The sequence below is a fragment of the Bufo bufo genome, chromosome 6 (assembly GCF_905171765.1).
Source record: "Bufo bufo chromosome 6, aBufBuf1.1, whole genome shotgun sequence".
NCBI lineage: Eukaryota > Metazoa > Chordata > Amphibia > Anura > Bufonidae > Bufo > Bufo bufo.
In genome coordinates, this window is record NC_053394.1 from 295,434,068 (window position 1) to 295,451,787 (window position 17,720).

Here is a 17,720-nt window from a genome sequence, read left to right on the forward strand (position 1 = left end):
CCCCAGGAGAATTTTCTAAATATCTACAAAAAATTATGCAGGCCCTGCTACCAGAAGCTTCACCTCTCGACCTCACTGTGGATAGAGCACACAGACTTCCAAAACCCAAAACATCCCAGAAAACAAGCCGAGAGACGTCCTTGCCCGTATTCACTTCTACCATATCAAAGAAGAAATCATGTCTGCGGCGAAAAACTCCAATCTCTACCCGATCCATACAGGCACGTTATTCTATTCACCGACCTTTCACAAGCAACTATACTGGAAAGGAAAAAATTCCATCCAATAACCTCATGCCTGAGAGAAAATAAGATACCCTACAGATGGGGCTTTCCTACTAAGTTAATCCTACAAAAAGAAGGAACAACCCACATCATCCACAATACAAATGAAGGGCAAAAATTGCTCATACAATGGCAACTTAACAACGTAGACACAACCACTACAAGAAAGAAGAAAGAAATCCCCACTATGCAAGAAGAATGGATCTCAAACCCTCAGAAGACCTGAACTTATGCAAAACGTGAAGTGAAAACTAGTCCACAATGACTGTCCCCACGCATCGGCCAAGCATTCAGATCGTTCTCTGTTTCCCTAACACAAATAGGGATTATTTGTTCGCTTTTGTTTTCCCCTTTGTTTGTGTTCCCTTTTTTCTTTTAAATCCACCTAGATCCAAAAACCAGATCACCGTAATTGCAACCAGCAAGGGCTCACCAAAGCCAGAACCCTCGCAGATCCCCCAACACCCAGCTGAACAAAGGCTCTTCAGGAGACCAGATGTCCAACACTAAGCATTGTCACAGAAGAAAAAGAGAAACTGTTAGGCCTCTTTCACACGAGCGTGTCCAGATAAGGTCCGGATGCGTTGCGGCAAACCCGCGCGAATAGGTACGCAATTGCAGTCAGTTTTGACTGCAATTGCGTTCCGTTGTTCAGTTTTTATCGCGCGGGTGCAATGCGTTTTGCACACGCGTGATAAAAAACTGAATGTGGTACCCAGACCCGAACTTCTTCACAGAAGTTCAGGTTTGGGTTCAAGGTTGTGTAGATTGTATTATTTCCCATTATAACATGGTTATAAGGGAAAATAATAGCATTCTGAATACAGAATACATAGTACAATAGGGCTGGAGGGGTTAAAAAAATTTTTTTTAACTCACCTTAATCCACTTGATCGCGCAGCCGGCATCTCTTCTGTCTTCTTCTTTGAGGAATAGGACCTATGATGACGTCACTGCGCTCATCACATGGTTCATCACATGATCTTTTACCATGGTGATGGATCATGTGACGGACTATGTGATGAGCGTGTTATAAGGGATGACCATGTTATAAGGGAAAATAATAATGATCGGGTCCCCATCCCGATCGACTCCTAGCAACCGTGCATGAAAATTGCACCGCATCCGCACTTGCTTGCGGATGCATGCGATTTTCACACAGCCCCATTCACTTCTATGGCGCCTGCGTTGTGTGAAAAACGCACAAAATAGAGCTAGTGATGCGTGAATATCACCGCTCGTGTGCTTCACGCATTGCTCCGGTGCGGAAAACTCGCCCGTGTGAAAGGGGCCTTAGCTTCAACTACACACCCAATATGACTATTAAGACTCTCTCACTAAATGTAAAGGGACTTAATCACCCATACAAACACATATCCCTTTGGAAAGAAGCAAGATCTAATGGCGCGGACATCATCTGTATTCAAGAGACACATCTGTTAGCTGATGATACTGTTAGATTTAAGCATAAACAATATCCCCACATTTTTCACTCTTGCTCATCCTCTAAAAAGGAAGGAGTCAGAATAGCTATCAGAGATACTATAGCATTTGAAGAGATTAGCACGTTTAGAGATAGTAGTGAAAGATTTCTTATTCTAGTTTGTAAATTAAACAACACTCTATACACAATATGTAATATATATTGTCCTATCTCGTCCAAGAGCTCCTTTTTGAATAAAGTCATCAAAAAACTGACCAAGATTCAAAGAGGACAACCCTTCATCTTTGGTGATATAAATATTATTGCAGATCCCATTATGGACACCACTGGCTAGGGTAGGAGAACTTTTCCCACACTTCGTTCTTGGTTATTAAGCAATGATCTATATGACTTTTGGCGATAAATGCCAGCCAAAGAGACTACACCTTTTTCTTGTCCTGTCATAACACATACACTAGAATAGATTACTGCCTAACCACTAGACACTCCCTCCAACTAATACCTAATGCACAGATAGGCAAGATAACTTGGTCAGACCACGCTCCTCTTATTATCACAATAAAAATACATCCAACCCAGAATTCATTTGGCACATAAACAGTTACTTGAGCACTAATAAAGATATTCAACATGCCCTGAAATTCGACATAAAGGAATATTTAACAATAAATGATAGCCCCGAAATAAATAGATTTTCACTATGGAATGCACATAAGGCATACATTAGAGGCCTTATAATAAAATATGGCACTAATTAAAAGAAAGAGAAACAGAGAAGACTAAAAGAATACATAACACATAACAATCCAACATAACAAAACCGAGAGACGAGATTTGCTTAATACTACTAGACGATTATGAAAATTATATAACGAAACTCAAACTACAATACTATAGCCAAAACAATACAGCCTCTTCCTTTAAATACAGCCTCTTCCTAAATCGCGTTAAAGATCTAAAAACTAAAACCAAAATTGCACACCTGATAAACACAAAAAACAACAGCAAACTACTTACCCCTTAACACATTACAAACTATTTTAGTGACTATTATATAACCTCAGATAGGACCAATCCATCAAACAACCAAACTTAGTAGATATACAACACTTTCTCAACTCTTTAAAACTACCCAAAAACCTGAAGGTAAATGTGACTCCATGTTGTCTTCTCTATGATGTACAGAATTGTTATAATATCTCACCTACGCACTTCACCCCCCCTTCCCCCCCCTGTGAGTTAGGTTCACTTATCTGTCTCAGGACAGATTCTGAGAATCTCCCAGAATTAGAACAAATGTTCTAATTCACTCAGGGTCATTTGGCACAACAACGTACGTTCTTATATGTGATGTATTACATACCCATAAAAGGTATGTTCCAATTGTATCTGTATGGGCGTCAATGTTTATCATTTTATGATTGGTTTAACGCTTTTGTTATGCAAACTTTTCTGTTGCCTATATGAGGCCAAGCAATAGCATAATAAAATCAGAGTGTTTCTCAGTGATTGCCTGTGTGCGTGTCTGTTATTGCCAACTGAGAAACATCTCTCCTGACGTCAGTGACATCAAACCAAGGTGGTCGTAGAGGTCCAGAAAGGTCCAGATCCTTTCAGTTGGGGGCTCCGTTCCGGGATAGAGAAGGCCATCTTCGTGTCCGGTAAGAGAGACATCCCTTTTGTCCACTGCCGGGTACGAGGGCACTGGCCACATCTCTACCCGTGAGTTTTTATTATGTATCCGGGATACATTGTTAAGCCTTAAAAATAAACTCCGGGAGTTTATAATGAGTACTTGGAGTACTTTCATGAATAAGGCCGGCACTTGGAGTGCCACGCACGGAAAAAAATCTCCGGGAGATTTGTTTTGTGTCAGGGACACATCATAGGATCACATGATCCATTCCGTAAGTTGTTGTGTGTCAGGGACACACTATAGATTCTCCGGGAGAATCTATTTACTTTATCTAACTGTCGACAGAGATTTTTTTTGTACCAGAAGTACATGTAAGAGAACAGTCTCCGGGAGACTGACCTACCTTGGTTTGATGCATACCTATATTTAGAGTATAAGATACATAGAGTGTTAAGATTAATCTGTATGTGTGAGAGCTATTGTTCTGGTGGTAAGTGTAAGAACATATCTCCCTGTAATATTATCACTCTGTCATTTGATGCATTTTTTTTACTGTGGGTGAGGGAAAATCTAAGTGTGAGTTTCCCCCTCCCAACCAGAGACTGAAGGCTGCAAAAACTGACAGCCTAAGTTCTCCTTCCTAATCTCATGTTGATTGTAAAGCAGAGCATTTTCTCATGGACCTCAGACAAAATACAAGACTTTGAGAAACATTTATATGAGAAGGAGGCCGCGGGATGCTTTGAGATCAGGAAGATACAGACCCCCACACATAGTTGCAAAAGTTTAGGAAAACCGTGAGTAGACAGCCGAGACATTTCTCAGTTGCTCTCAGCCATCTACTGCAGAAGCTGTCTGTTTCAGCGTGATAGACTTGAAAAATGCTTTCTTCTCTATTCCGGTTGATAAGTGGACCAGACTAATTTTGCTTTTTCCTTTGAGGGACGTAAACTCACATGGTGCAGGATGCACCAGGGATATTCTGATTCACCTGTAGTGTACAGCATTGTCCTCCAAGCCAGTTTAAAACACTGGCACCCCCCCCCCCCTCAGGGTTCTGTGCTCTTGCAATACGGGGATTATTTGTTATTGTGCAGTATGTCAGAGGAGGCCAATGTAACAGATGGTTTATCTTTGTTTAAATGGTTGTCTGAATGTGGACACAAGGTGTCACGCAAGAAAATGCAATGGTGTAAAAAGCAGGTTGAATACTTGGGCTTTGTTCTCACAAAGGGAGAAAGGAGAATCAGCACAGAAAGATTCCAGTCTGGTAGCGGGCCTGGTCACCCCACACACCAAGAAAGAAATGTTATCTTTCCTTGGTGTGATAAACTACTGCAGACAATGGATTCCTGATTGATCCTACCATGACAATGTAATGAGACAAGCCACTCTGGCAGACATGCCAGATCTCATCAGGTGGTCTGAGGAAATGTTTAATGTATTTGATTATTTGAAATGTTCTTTTAATGACAAGTCCAGGTTTGGGCCTCCCTGACTACAAACTCACATTCCACGTATATGCTCGACAAAATTGTAAAACCATGGCGGGTGTGCTGACATAGTATCACGGAGGCAAGTTACGTCCTTGTGCTTTTTTCTCAAAGGTGGTTCTGGCATCCGTCCAAGGAATGCCGGCCTGTCTGAGATCTCTTGCAGCCTGTGCTGTGATGGTTGAGCTTGCAACGCCACTCACAATGGGACATGAGACTATCCTGTACACCACATATGATGTAGTAGGCCTTCTCAAAGGCATACACACACAGCACATGTCTGCACAAAGACTATCTGGATGGGAGATTCTACTCCTCAGCAATCCCTCCCTCCAAATCAAATACACAACACACACCTCAGGTCCAGCACCTATCTTGAATGCCCTATTAGGACTTAAAGGACCTGAGGATCACTTGACAGAGGCACATGATTGTATACATGCCATACAACATGAGACATCACCCCGCTCTGATTTACAATCTGTACCAGTAGAAGGGGCTCCTGATGTTTTTGTTGATGGATCCTGCAGCAGACCAAATGACAACACTTATCATGCAGGATATGCTATTGTTATGCTACACATATTGTCCTGGAAGCCAGACCCATCACATACCAATCTGCACAAGCAGCAGAATTAATTGCACTCACGAGAGCATGCATACTACATGAAGGCAAGCCAGTAACCATTTATACTGACAGCAGGTATGCACATGGAGTGGTCTGGGACCACGGGGTCATTTGGCAAAGGAGACGATTCATTGCAGCTGATGGTAAGCACGTCTCACATTCACCACTTGTCATAAAACTTTTAGAAGCCATAAGATTTCCCTGACAGATTGCAATTGTCCACTGCAGGGCGCATACTGGTGGTAAAGATCATGTGTCCCAAGGCAATGCCCTGGCAGACGTGGAGGCCAAGAAGGCTGCACTGATGGCCCCGGCCACATTGCAAATGGTGAAATTAGTACCTCCTTCACTTGAGTTAACTCAGATGCTTGTGGATCTCAAGTCCTCAGCTACTGACGATGAAATGGCCAATTGGTGTTATCCAATCTTGCAGAAGAATCCTAGGACAGGATTAATCTGCATAGAGGGGGAAACATGCATACCACAGCACAGCTCCTCTCTGTTCATTGCACATTTGAGTAGGACACAACAGCATTCAAACAACACACATGCTGCTAGCACAGAACTTTTATATTACAGGCATTAAACAGTTAGTGTCAGATTATGTGGAAAGGTGTATCACATGTTTGAGGAACAACCCAAACACCAATGTAACCAGATTGATTAAAACCCAAAGTGAAATTAAGGAAAAAAGTTGCTTGTAAGTCTCCTTGTCTTCCACAGGAACCAACTCACCCATTCCAAGTGGGAGATCTCATGCTGATAAAGAAATTAAAGAAAGGAAAATTTGCAGGAGACTTCACCTACGGACCACCGACTACAGTGGTAGCCGCGACCCGCACAGCTGTACTTACAGAAGAAGCACCTACTTGGATCCACGCCACTAGAGTGAAACTGCTAAAGGAGGCACCCCAAAAGGAGGTAATAACGGGGACAGACAGTCCTGACCTCGAAAAAGGACAAAGTAAGGTACTAACGGGAGCAGACAGCTCTGACCTCGAAAATGGACAAAGTGAGGTACTAACGGGAGCAGATAGCTCTGACCTCCACCAGGATGCACTCCCTCAATTCTGGAAGATGGCACAGACGGTCCACTTGGACTGTGGGATTACTGACGATCCTAATGACTCTGCCGGAGGATAACAAAGCTGAAGTTGCTATAACGCAGAAAGGTGGAATCACTACCTTCGGGTACAATTCCTCCAGTACTCACGTAGCAACTTACTCCTTCTGGTTATGCAGCATAATGAAGTGCAGTCCTTCCACGAGATGCGGCAACCACTATAAGAATGGACATACCCTCAGAAACAAAGAAACCTCCTCAAACCCTGTATCTTAACTTTTAACAATATGAGAACAATATCTGACGCAACATATGAGGAGGCTCTTGCAGCAGAAACTGGGTTCTCTGATGCCAACCAATGGTTAGAATGGATGAAGTACAGCGCTGCTTCAGTAAATAAAAGTAATTGTTATGTATGTGGGACAGCTAAGCCTCACCTAGGTACTGTGCCCTTAATATTGCCCTCTAGTGTTGAGGAATGTTTTTTGCAATTATTCTCAAATTAATCTAGTAACCAGTCTGCATGTGAAGAATGGAAGCAAAAATACTGACTCCTCATAAAAACTCCCCGCCCTGGTGCAGGTATACATATCTATCCTGGTAACTATACCTGCCACAGAGGGGGAGATCAAGGAAGATCCCTGGGTAAGTTCACTGAAGGATACTGTGCAACTTACAGTTACAGATACCTCCCTCACACAGAATCAAGTATACTCGATTGGAGATGTATATTGGATCTGTGGGGATGGAAAGATAGATCTAGATAGAGGGTTCCTGGAAAGGTGAACGTGCCCTTGCTAAAGCCATCATGAACATACACATCTTCACTGAAAATGAAAAAGACTCCAACACACATATACGCAACCGTCGTGCCCTCCCAAAAGGTAGCTTCGACCCACACGTATATATTGATGCAGTCGGGGTCCCAAGAGGGGTCCCTGATGAATTCAAGGCCAGAGGTCAGGTGGCAGCAGGATTTGAATCCATAATTCCCCACATAACAATCAACAAAAATACAGACTGGATCAACTATATTTACTATAATCAACAAAGGTTTGTAAACTACCCCAGGGATGCGTTACAGGGTGTAGCAGAACAGTTACAGGCAGATTCCATTATGACATTTCAAAACCGCATAGTACTCGATATGATACTTGCAGAGAGAGGTGGTGTCTGTAAGGTATTGTCAGACCCCTCATCCTGCTGCACGTTCATACCCAACAACACCGGCCCTAATGGTAAGGTCACACTGGCAATAAAGAAACTCGAGGATTTATCAATCGAGCTCAAAAGAAACTCAGGTATCGATAACCCTTGGGATCAGTATTTTGGCTGGTTCACTACCTGGAAACAGGCACTTGTACAGTTGGGAATCATTATCCTGATAATTATTATAGTAATAGCAATAGTTGCAACATGTATCATACCATGTGTACGGAAACTGATAAAGAAAGTATCAAATATGTCATTTTATGAGACTCTGCTGCCTAATCCTGAAGACAAATCACATGAAGGATATAGAAAATATCTGGTATACAGCGAAAAGGGCAAGGGTAAAACCATATTATCTAAGAAATTTGGTTCTAAAGAGGGGATTGAAGGCAAATGTGACTCCATGTTGTCTTCTCTATGATGTACAGAATTGTTATAATATCTCACCTACGCACTTCACCTTCCCCTGTGAGTTAGGTTCACTTATCTGTCTCAGGACAGATTCTGAGAATCTCCCAGAATTAGAACAAATGTTCTAATTCACTCAGGGTCATTTGGCACAACAACATACGTTCTTATATGTGACGTATTACATACCCATAAAAGGGATGTCCCAATTGTATCTGTATGGGCGTCAATGTTTATCATTTTATGATTGGTTTAACGCTGTTGTTATGCAAACTTTTCTGCTGCCTATATTAGGCCAAGCAATAGCATAATAAAATCAGAGTGTTTCTCAGTGATTGCCTGTGTGCGTGTCTGTTATTGCCAACTGAGAAACATCTCTCCTGACGTCAGTGACATCAAACCAAGGTGGTCGTAGAGGTCCAGAAAGTCAGTATTGTCTTCAGCAAGTGAAATGCATGGTCAATCGGATTCAGGTCAGGTGATTGACTTGGCCATTGCATAACATTCCACTTCTTTCCCTTAAAAAACTCTTTGGTTGCTTTTGCAGTATGCTTTGGCTCATTGTCAATCTGCACTGTGATGCGCTGTCCAATGAGTTCTGAAGCATTTGGCTGAATATGAGCAGATAATATTTCCCGAAACACTTCATAATTCATCCTGCTGCTTTTGTCAGCAGTCACATCATCAATAAATACAAGAGAACCAGTTCCATTGGCAGCCATACATGCCCACGCCATGACACTACCAACACCATACTTCACTAATGAGATGGTATGCTTAGGATCATGAGCAGTTTCTTTCCTTCTCCATACTCTTCTCTTCCCATCACTCTAGTACAAGTTGATCTTGGTCTCATCTGTCCATAGGATGTTGTTCCAGAACTATGAAGGCTTTTTTAGATGTCATTTGGCAAACTCTAATCTGGCCTTCCTGTTTTTGAGGCTCACCAATGGTTTACATCTTGTGGTGAACCCTCTGTATTCACAAATTGTTTGATTGTTGACTTTGACACACATACTCCTACCTCCTGGAGAGCATTCTTGATCTGGCCAACTGTTGTGAAGGGTGTTTTCTTCACCAGGGAAAGAATTCTTCGCTCATCCACCGCAGGTGTTTTCCATGGTCTTCCGGGTCTTTTGGTGTTGCTGAGCTCACCGATGTGTTCCTTCTTTTTAAGAATGTTCCAAACAGTTGTTTTGGCCACGCCTAATGTTTTTGCTATCTCTCTGATTTTTTTGGGATTTTTTTTTTCAGCCTAATGATGGCTTGCTTCACTGATAGTGACAGCTCTTTGGATCTCAACTTAAGAGTTGACAACAACAGATTCCAAATGCAAATAGCACACTTGAAATGAACTCTGGTTTTATCTGCTCATTGTAATTTGGAAAATTAGGGAATAACACACACCTGGCCATGGAACAGCTGAGAAGCCAATTGTACTATTACTTTTGGTCCCTTAACAAGTGGGAGGCACATATGCAAACTGTTGTAATTCCTAGACTGTTCACCTGATTTGGATGTAAATACCCTCAAATTAAAGCTGACAGTCTGCACATCTTGTTTGTTTCATTTCAAATCCATTGTGGTGGTGTATAGAGCCAAAAATGTTAGAATAGTGTCAATGTCCTAATATTTATGGACCTGACTGTATGTTCTCAAGCCCCATCTTAAGAGGCATCCAAGCCTTATATCAAAATCCCTCAGCCAGAATATTGACAAATGGTATGCTCTCAAATCCATTCTCCCTGACAAATGGAAACGACAAGGATGTCCGCTATTCCCCATTTTATTTTGTGACGAATATCGCACCTTGCTGCCGACGGACGTCAACTACGTTGAGCCAGCGAGATACGATATGGTCACTGGTTACCAAAGCTCCTGGAGGAGCAGGTAATGTCAACTTGATATAGTTTACACAGACACCTCCTGTTGACGCGGACACAGAGAGGCAACAAGCTGAGAGAGCTCTTTCTCAGGCTGGGTATACTGCCACCAGCTTCTCATTTGATATAAGCCCGGTCCGCTAACGGGATTATATAGGGTGAGAAACCAACCCGCAGTAGCGTATAACTAGGCTGAAACACGGACATGGGGATTCGTGATCGAGATTCAAGACAGCACAAGATTAAATTATGTATTTAAACGCCTTAAGGGCTCACTAGAAATAACACTATACACACAGAAAATATATACAGTGGTCTGAGGTTACAAACACAGATGATAGGATACAACAGGGTTAAGCAGAACAAAAGTCAGTTTACCAGGTACAGGAGTTATTTGGCTTGTGATGAGTTCCTAACTGTAGTCACATGGGTAGCAGTGATGTCAGCTGGTTGCAGGTCCCTCTAAACACATGGCACAATGTGACCACCCTTCAGAGAAAGACCCGCCCGCTTGCAGGCATAAGCCTTTTAACCTGTAGCCGGCCTCTCTCCTCCCGGCCCCTGGGAGGGGTCCACTCCCCCTCTGCTGGGCTCATGGCTCCAGACCAGAATGTCACAGGGAGGTGGGTCTGGGACCAATGGATCCGCCTGGGTTCCGGCTACCAGTAGAGTCCAAGCATGGTACTGATATTTGGTTTCAGTTGGGAGATATGTATATATCCCCTCCCTAGCATCCCACCACCAAACTATGACCACGGGTCTGTTCATTGTGGCCAGAGGAACACAAATATGCATCTGGTTTATGTCTGTGATGAACGGGCGATTCATAATTCCTTATGAATCGCCGATTTCATGATGTCTGATAATGTTCATTGAACTGGGGAATGGCCTAGACCCCCTGCAGAGAGGTTTTTCCTGTTCCATCAGCTGGGTTCCTGGCTGGCTGAATGTAGGTGAGAAATTGTAAACAATGGTGGCCTGCTAGAGGTTCTCTGCCATTTGGCTAGGCTTTAAAGCAGTGACCCACCTGTGGAGTTCACTACCTCTGCTATCTGACAGCTGATCAGCCATGGGAACATGGCTGACATAAAATAATAATCCATATTCCTCATGGAAGGTGCCCAGGAAGGACATCACCTGTTTATTGGTCCTGGGGGTGGGTCAGGATGCGATGGCATCTACTTTTCCAGGCTCTGGCTTCAGGGTCCTCGCCACCCCGGTGCCCCAATTAGTGGACCTCGCTCATGCCCAGCTGGCACTTTTCCGGCTTGATGGTCAAGCCTGCCTGGTGGATCTGCCCGAGCACCTGCATCAGGTGCTCTAGGTGATCCTCCCATGTGGGACTGAAGACGGCAATATCATCAAGGTACGCGGCTGCACATCCGTTGAAAAGTGGCAGGGGCATTCTTCATGCCGAACGGCATCATAGTGGACTTGTACAATCCAAAGGGGGTAATAAAGGCAGATCGTTCCTGCGTTTCATGGCTCAGGGGAATCTGCCAATACCTCCGGCTCAGATCCATGATGGTCAGGTACTGGGCCCCGGCCAACTGATCAAGTAGGTCATCGATGCGTGGCATTGGGTACGCATCGGTGACCGAGACAGTGTTGAGTCCCCTGTAGTCCACGCAGAACCGGGTGGTCCGGTCCTTCTTTGGGACGAGGACCACAGGCGATGCCCAAGCGCTGTTGGATGCCTGGATGACCGCCATATTCAGCATCTTGTTAATCTTCTGGCTGGCGCATGTGCTGCTACATCTCCAAGAAAACCCGATATGCTGAACGCTGGATTGGGGGGTGATCCCTGGTGTCCACGTGAAGGACGGCCAACTCTGTCCTTCCGGGCTTGTTGCTGAACAAATCCCGGAAGGGGTAAAGGGGGGCCCATTGCTGGAAACGTTGGTCCTTCAAGAGCTGTTGGCCCACCTCCACATCCTCGAGGGACCCACCCGCCTTCACCTAGGTAAGCATGTCCAAGAGGGTTTCCTCCTCCCTCCTTCTGGAAGGTTGCAGACAAGGAGGGCACATGCCTCCATGTTCTGATGTGCCTTCATCATGTTCACGTTGTCGGGGTTACGTGGAAGGCCTTCCGCCTTCCCCGGGCATGGTCCAGGGTGACCAGGTACATCACGGTGCTGAGGCGCTGATGCACGAGGTACGTGCCTTCCCAGGCCGCCAGAAGCTTGTCCTGAGGTACAGGGATCAGTACCCATACCTTTTGACCCACCTGGTAGGTCCTCTCACAAGCGTTCTGGTCATACCATTGCTTCTGGTCGGCCTGGGCCTGCTCCATATTATCGTGCACCAACTGCGACAAGGCCTGCATCTTGTTTCGGAAGCGCATGACATGCTCGACGACCGACACTCTGGGGGTGGCTACATCTCCCTCCCAGGCCTCTCTCACCAGAGCCAGGGGCCCCGACACATGTCGCCCATACAGGAGCTCGAAGCGGGGGAACCCTGTGGAGGCCTGTGGGACCTCTCAGTAGACAAACAGCAGATGTGGGAGGTACCGCTACCAGTCACGCCCGTGGGAGTCGACCAACATCTTAGAGGGGTTATCCCACTTTGCATTTTCATACTTACCTGCTGCCAGCGCGCCGTTCACTTCCTAGATCCTGGATGGGGGCTGGCTTCATCTTGATTGAAGTCTTCTCCCGGCCGCGCCGCGCACTGGACTGAACGTGCAGGCGCCATGGTTACTTATTGCTGGCCAGTATAGTACAGAGCCGGCGTGCGCGTTCGCGGCTCTGTACTATTCTGGCCAGGAAGAAGTCACCATCGCGCATGCGCTTTCAGGACAGCGAGCGGCTCGGCCAGGAGAAAAGAAGGAGTCTTCTGCGCAAGCGAGGCCACCGGGATTCAGGAGAAGAGTGGTGGCCGTAACCAGGGGAGACCGAATGACAACAATGAGGTAAGTGGAGATTAATTTTCTCCTAATCTGTGGGAATGGGTTAATCAAATATATTTACAAAAATGATCACTGTCAAATCATTAACAGATTTAACAGTGATCATTATGATGGGATAACCCCTTTAAGCATCTACTTTAAGGTCCCATTAAACCGCTCGCACAGGGCGTTGGTCTGTGGGAGGTACAGGCTGGTCACCAGATGTTGCACCTGTGTTTGCCTACAGAGGGACTCCATCAATTGCGACATGAACTGGATCCCCCGGTCGGTGAGAATTTCCTGTGGAAAGCCCACTCTGGAGAAAATCTACAGCAAGGTGGTGGACACCTTGTCGGCCCGAATGGATGACAAGGCTACCGCCTCCGGGTACCGGTTGGCGTAGTCTACTACCGTCAATATGAAGCATTTCCCCAAGCTGCTGGGAATGGACAGTGGTCCAATCAGATCCACAACCACCCTAATGAAAGGCTCTTCAATTATGGGCAGCGTTACCAGTGGGGCTTTGGGGTGCCGCCCCGGCTTCCCCACCCTCTGGCAGGTGTCACATGAACGCCAGTAGGCAACCACATAGGGCCCCATCTTTGGCCAGTAGAAATGCTGGGCTAATCTGGCCTATGACTTAGCGACCCCTAGGTGTCCAGCCATCGGAATCTTATGCACAACCCGCAACAACTCTGTCCTGAACTGATAGGGTACCACTAGCCGTCAGTCCCTAGGCAACGCATCCGGTGAGCCCTGCTGGACCGTGATCCGGTACAGCCGTTCTTGGTCCCAGACCCTCCGCTCGAGGTCTGAGTCCGAGGGGGGCTGTGCCACCTGCTCCTTGAGGGTGGTCAGGCTGGCGTCAGCCACTAATGCTGCCTGAAACTCTTGACTGGACGTGGCCAGAATGGATGAGACTGCCACATCCTCTGTCAAGTCCCTGGCACCTGTCTCCATCTGACTCGGCAGCCACTTGCTCGGAAGGGGGAAAGCCATCAGACCCCTGAGGGGCCCCTAGTGCCCCTGCATTCCCGCTGTGCGTGACAGCAGCTATGACCGCTGCCACCGCTGGTAGTGCCTGCTTCCCATTCGGCTTCTGACCAAGTCGCCAGTCCAGATGGACTAACCTGGCCCTCTCATACCCCAATTGTGGAGGAACCCTGAATGGATGTTTCACCGGGGAGCCCTACTTCTTCTGGTACCGCCTTGACCTCCTCTGCATCCTCCTCAGCTGTCTGCCCCCTGCTTGTCCCCTTATTCACCACACCCGAGGACAGCAGGTTCCAGCATGCTTGCTGGCCACACTCTGGGGCCTCAGCACAGCTGACATGAATGACCCCCTCCCCACTGAGGGGAACGGCACACATTACATCCCCCACATCCCCTTTAAAAGGCATGTTATGAACATTAACAGTATCAACAGGGGTGGACATGGCATCACATTATGGGGGATCGGACCTCGGGGTGTCAGCGGCCACTTACTTAGACACAAGCCATCCCAGGTTCATCCCCAGCAAAACACTTGCAGGAATATTTGAGGATACCCCCACCTTCCTTACTCCTGGACCGGCGCCCCAGTCCAAATAGACCTTGGCAATGGTTCTACTCCTCCAATCCCGGAGACAGTAAGGGATCTCCCGGGCAATAAATCATGGGGTTCCACCAGTTCAGGCCGTATCAGAGTCATCTCAGCGTCGGTGTCTCTAAGTCCCATGGCGATGGCCTGGCCCACAGTGACTGGTTGAAAATTGCGAAGGAATCTTTCCCCACCCCCACCGACACACAACACAGTGGACGGTTTCCGGGTCGGTGACTGGGACGGGTCCCTCGGGCGCTGAGGACACATGGCCTTGAAGTGTCCTGGCTGTTTACAAAGGTGGCAAAGTCGGTGTTCCCCCACCGGTGTGGAAAGTGAAGCGGGGGCCGATGCCCACTTGGGCCTAGGGGTAGGGGCAGCAGGGGCAGAGTGTATCTTACCCCCTCTCTAGCCGACAGGTTTCCGGGCCTCTGAAGTCCTGTTGTTAGTGTACTCGTCGGCCAGGGCTGCTGTTGTAGAGGACCCATTTGGCTTCTGGTCACAGAGGTACTGCTGGAGGTCCTCCAGGCAATTCGACAAGAACTGCTCTGTGGTGATGAGTTCCTTCAGCTGTTGGATGGTGGAGAGCTCCAATCCCGTGTACCATTGGTCGACCGCATGTGATCGGCCTAGCTCTGGGTAGAACCCCACTGCAAACTTCTGAGCTTTTTCCGGTAAGACTCAGGGGTTAAGTTAAGTACTGCCAGACCAGAGCCTGCTTGATGTCCTCATAGCTCAGGATGGAGAAATTAAGCAATACATGGTGATATCTATTAAACTCAATAAGCTGACCATGTAATGAACGTACGTGTGAAGTCCACCAAAGATAGGCACTGTTTGTAGTCTCTTTCTGCTCTGGCAGTGATGGATATCCTGCCCCTCTCCCTATCATTAAAGGGCTTCTGTCACCCCACTAAACTCATTTTTTTTTTGGGGGTACTTATAATCCCTATACTGCGATATATCTATACATTATGTTATTAATCATTTTCGTTCTGTAGATAAGGCAAAAAACACACTTTTATAATATGCTAATTACCTGTCTACCAGCAAGTAGGGCGTCTACTTGCTGGTAGCAGCCGCAAAAAACCGCCCCCTCCTCCTGTTGATTGACAGGGCCAGCCGCGATCTCCTCCTCCGGCTGGCCCTGTCTGCATTTCAAAAATCGCGTGCCTGTCTTGACTCGGCGCAGGCGCTCTGAGAGAAGGAGGCTCGCCTCGTCAGCACTCCCTCAGTGCGCCTGCGCCGATGATGTCACCGAAAGAGAAGACGTCATCGGCGCAGGCGCACTGAGGGAGTGCTGACGTGGCACCTTCTAGGTACATATCCATTGTGTGATATGTACCTACATGAATCCACCCTGCCTAAATTATAGGTTTGTGAACTGTGAAAGTCATGTGTCAACTGTATCCAAGAAGGAAAATAATGCAGAGTGTATTCAATTCATTATTGGCAAGTATTTCACTTCTGGCAGACACGTAATGAATAATAGGTTCTGAAAGGTAACACCCATTGAAAAGTATTTATAAGGAGACTAGTGGGGTTCAGGACATACTCCTGCAGCACTAGAACAGGCTGTATTAGTGACTAATATATTGGTTTGAGATCATCTGCCACTTGTAGACATGGCTTATCAGTCTTCATCAACTTCTTACAGGGCATCAACTGGGTCTGTAGCCGGTGGAAGGGGAGTTGGCTCAAGGAATTCTGTTTCTTTTTCTAAATATGGTTCCAGTGCAGCAGGGGGAAAGTTTGGTGGAAATGCAGGTTGCTACCAGGGTACAGATTTTGGTTCTGGCAACTTAGGTGCTGGTTTTGATGGTGGCTATGGTGGTGCAGCAGGAGTTAGTTTTGGTGGTGCAGCAGATGCTGGGTATGGTAGCGGAGTTGGCTTTAGTGATGGTGCTGGCTATGGTGGCGGTGCTGGCTATGGTGGTGGTGCTGGCTATGGTGGTGGTGCTGGCTTCGGTGGTGGTGCTGGCTTCGGTGGTGGAGCTGGCTTTGGTGGTAGAGCTGGCTTTGGCGGTGGCTTTAACCAAGGTGGATTTGGAGAGGGTATTCTTTCTGTCAATGAGAAGATGACAATGCAGAACCTAAATGACCGTTTGGCAAACTATCTGGACAAAGTGCGCGCCTTGGAAGATTCTAATGCAGAACTGGAGAAGAAGATTCGGGAATGGTATGATAAGCAGAGTCCTGTTAAAAAGGAAGCAGACTATAGCCAATACTTTAAGATAATCGAAGATCTTCGTGCTAAGGTAAGGCTCCAGTTCAATTCAAAATATCTAGTCCTTGTAGATGTTACACAGGTGTATTTTCTGCTTTATATACAATGTATTATTATATCCAGATAACCAACTTAACACTATACATCCTACACTTGGTCAGTCTAGGGCTACATTTAGCCTCCTGAATATTGGCAACTGCAGATTAAGTCATTGTGCATCACCTACACAGCAGGTATCCCTGATATCATGAGCTAAGTGTCAATGTTACAAGTATATAACAGGAATGACGTTCATATACTGCCTAAACTGTTAATATTAATAGGATATAAACAAGAGTTCACACCTCTGTAGATATTAGCTACAGACAGTCTGCAACAAGATGAAACACAGAATAATTTGGTAGACAAGATTTCGTACCTTCCAAGAGTAATAAGACTCTATTGGGAAACCATGCCTTGAGCGGATCGGTATCAAACACACCTTGTTACAATGCGTTGTGAGAGCATTGTACATCTAAAATTCAACTCAAACTGAAAATCGGACTGTTGTCCTTGTTCACACCAGCAATCTCATAGAGCATAAGTGACCCTTAGATCAATATGATCCTTACTGGGTTGCTTGAGTTACAATGTTTGAGGAAAGATGGAGACTTTGCAGGTTCCCAACACTAAGTCAAGGGTATGGGGCTTGGGATTCTTGGTATCTATGGGTCCAATAAGAGTCACAGGGTTGTTACATTGTTAGAGTTATCTTAACACTTCATTGATTAGGAGGGAACAAAAGATCTGAGGGTAAATGTACAAGGATGTAGCTGGGGCAGGCTTATGGAGTATCTTTCCTAGGTTCTTGATGCCCAGGGGTCGATAACAAGACTGTCCTAACTTGACCAGGTTATTTAGATAGAGGGCTAGGGTACTGAACCTTTGCCCTGAATAAGGGAACTTCTAACTATGACTTGTCTACAGCTTCCAT

At 46.0% G+C, this 17,720-nt stretch overlaps 1 protein-coding gene across 9 annotated transcripts in view; it reads left to right on the top strand.

Annotated features, from left to right (window-relative positions):
- Positions 1-17,720, top strand: part of LOC121004381 (keratin, type I cytoskeletal 13-like) — a 90,149-nt gene that overhangs the window by 60,773 nt on the left and 11,656 nt on the right. The window contains exons 2-3 of one of the 9 annotated variants that reach the window (XM_040436576.1): positions 16,327-16,332; positions 16,384-16,778. The exons of 5 other annotated variants lie outside the window; for them this stretch is intronic. In XM_040436576.1, the coding sequence (XP_040292510.1) occupies positions 16,327-16,332; positions 16,384-16,778 (401 nt within the window). Of the gene's footprint in view, positions 1-16,014; positions 16,779-17,720 lie in introns of those variants that run through there. 3 more of the 9 variants (XM_040436578.1, XM_040436579.1, XM_040436572.1) reach the window with 3 other exon arrangements.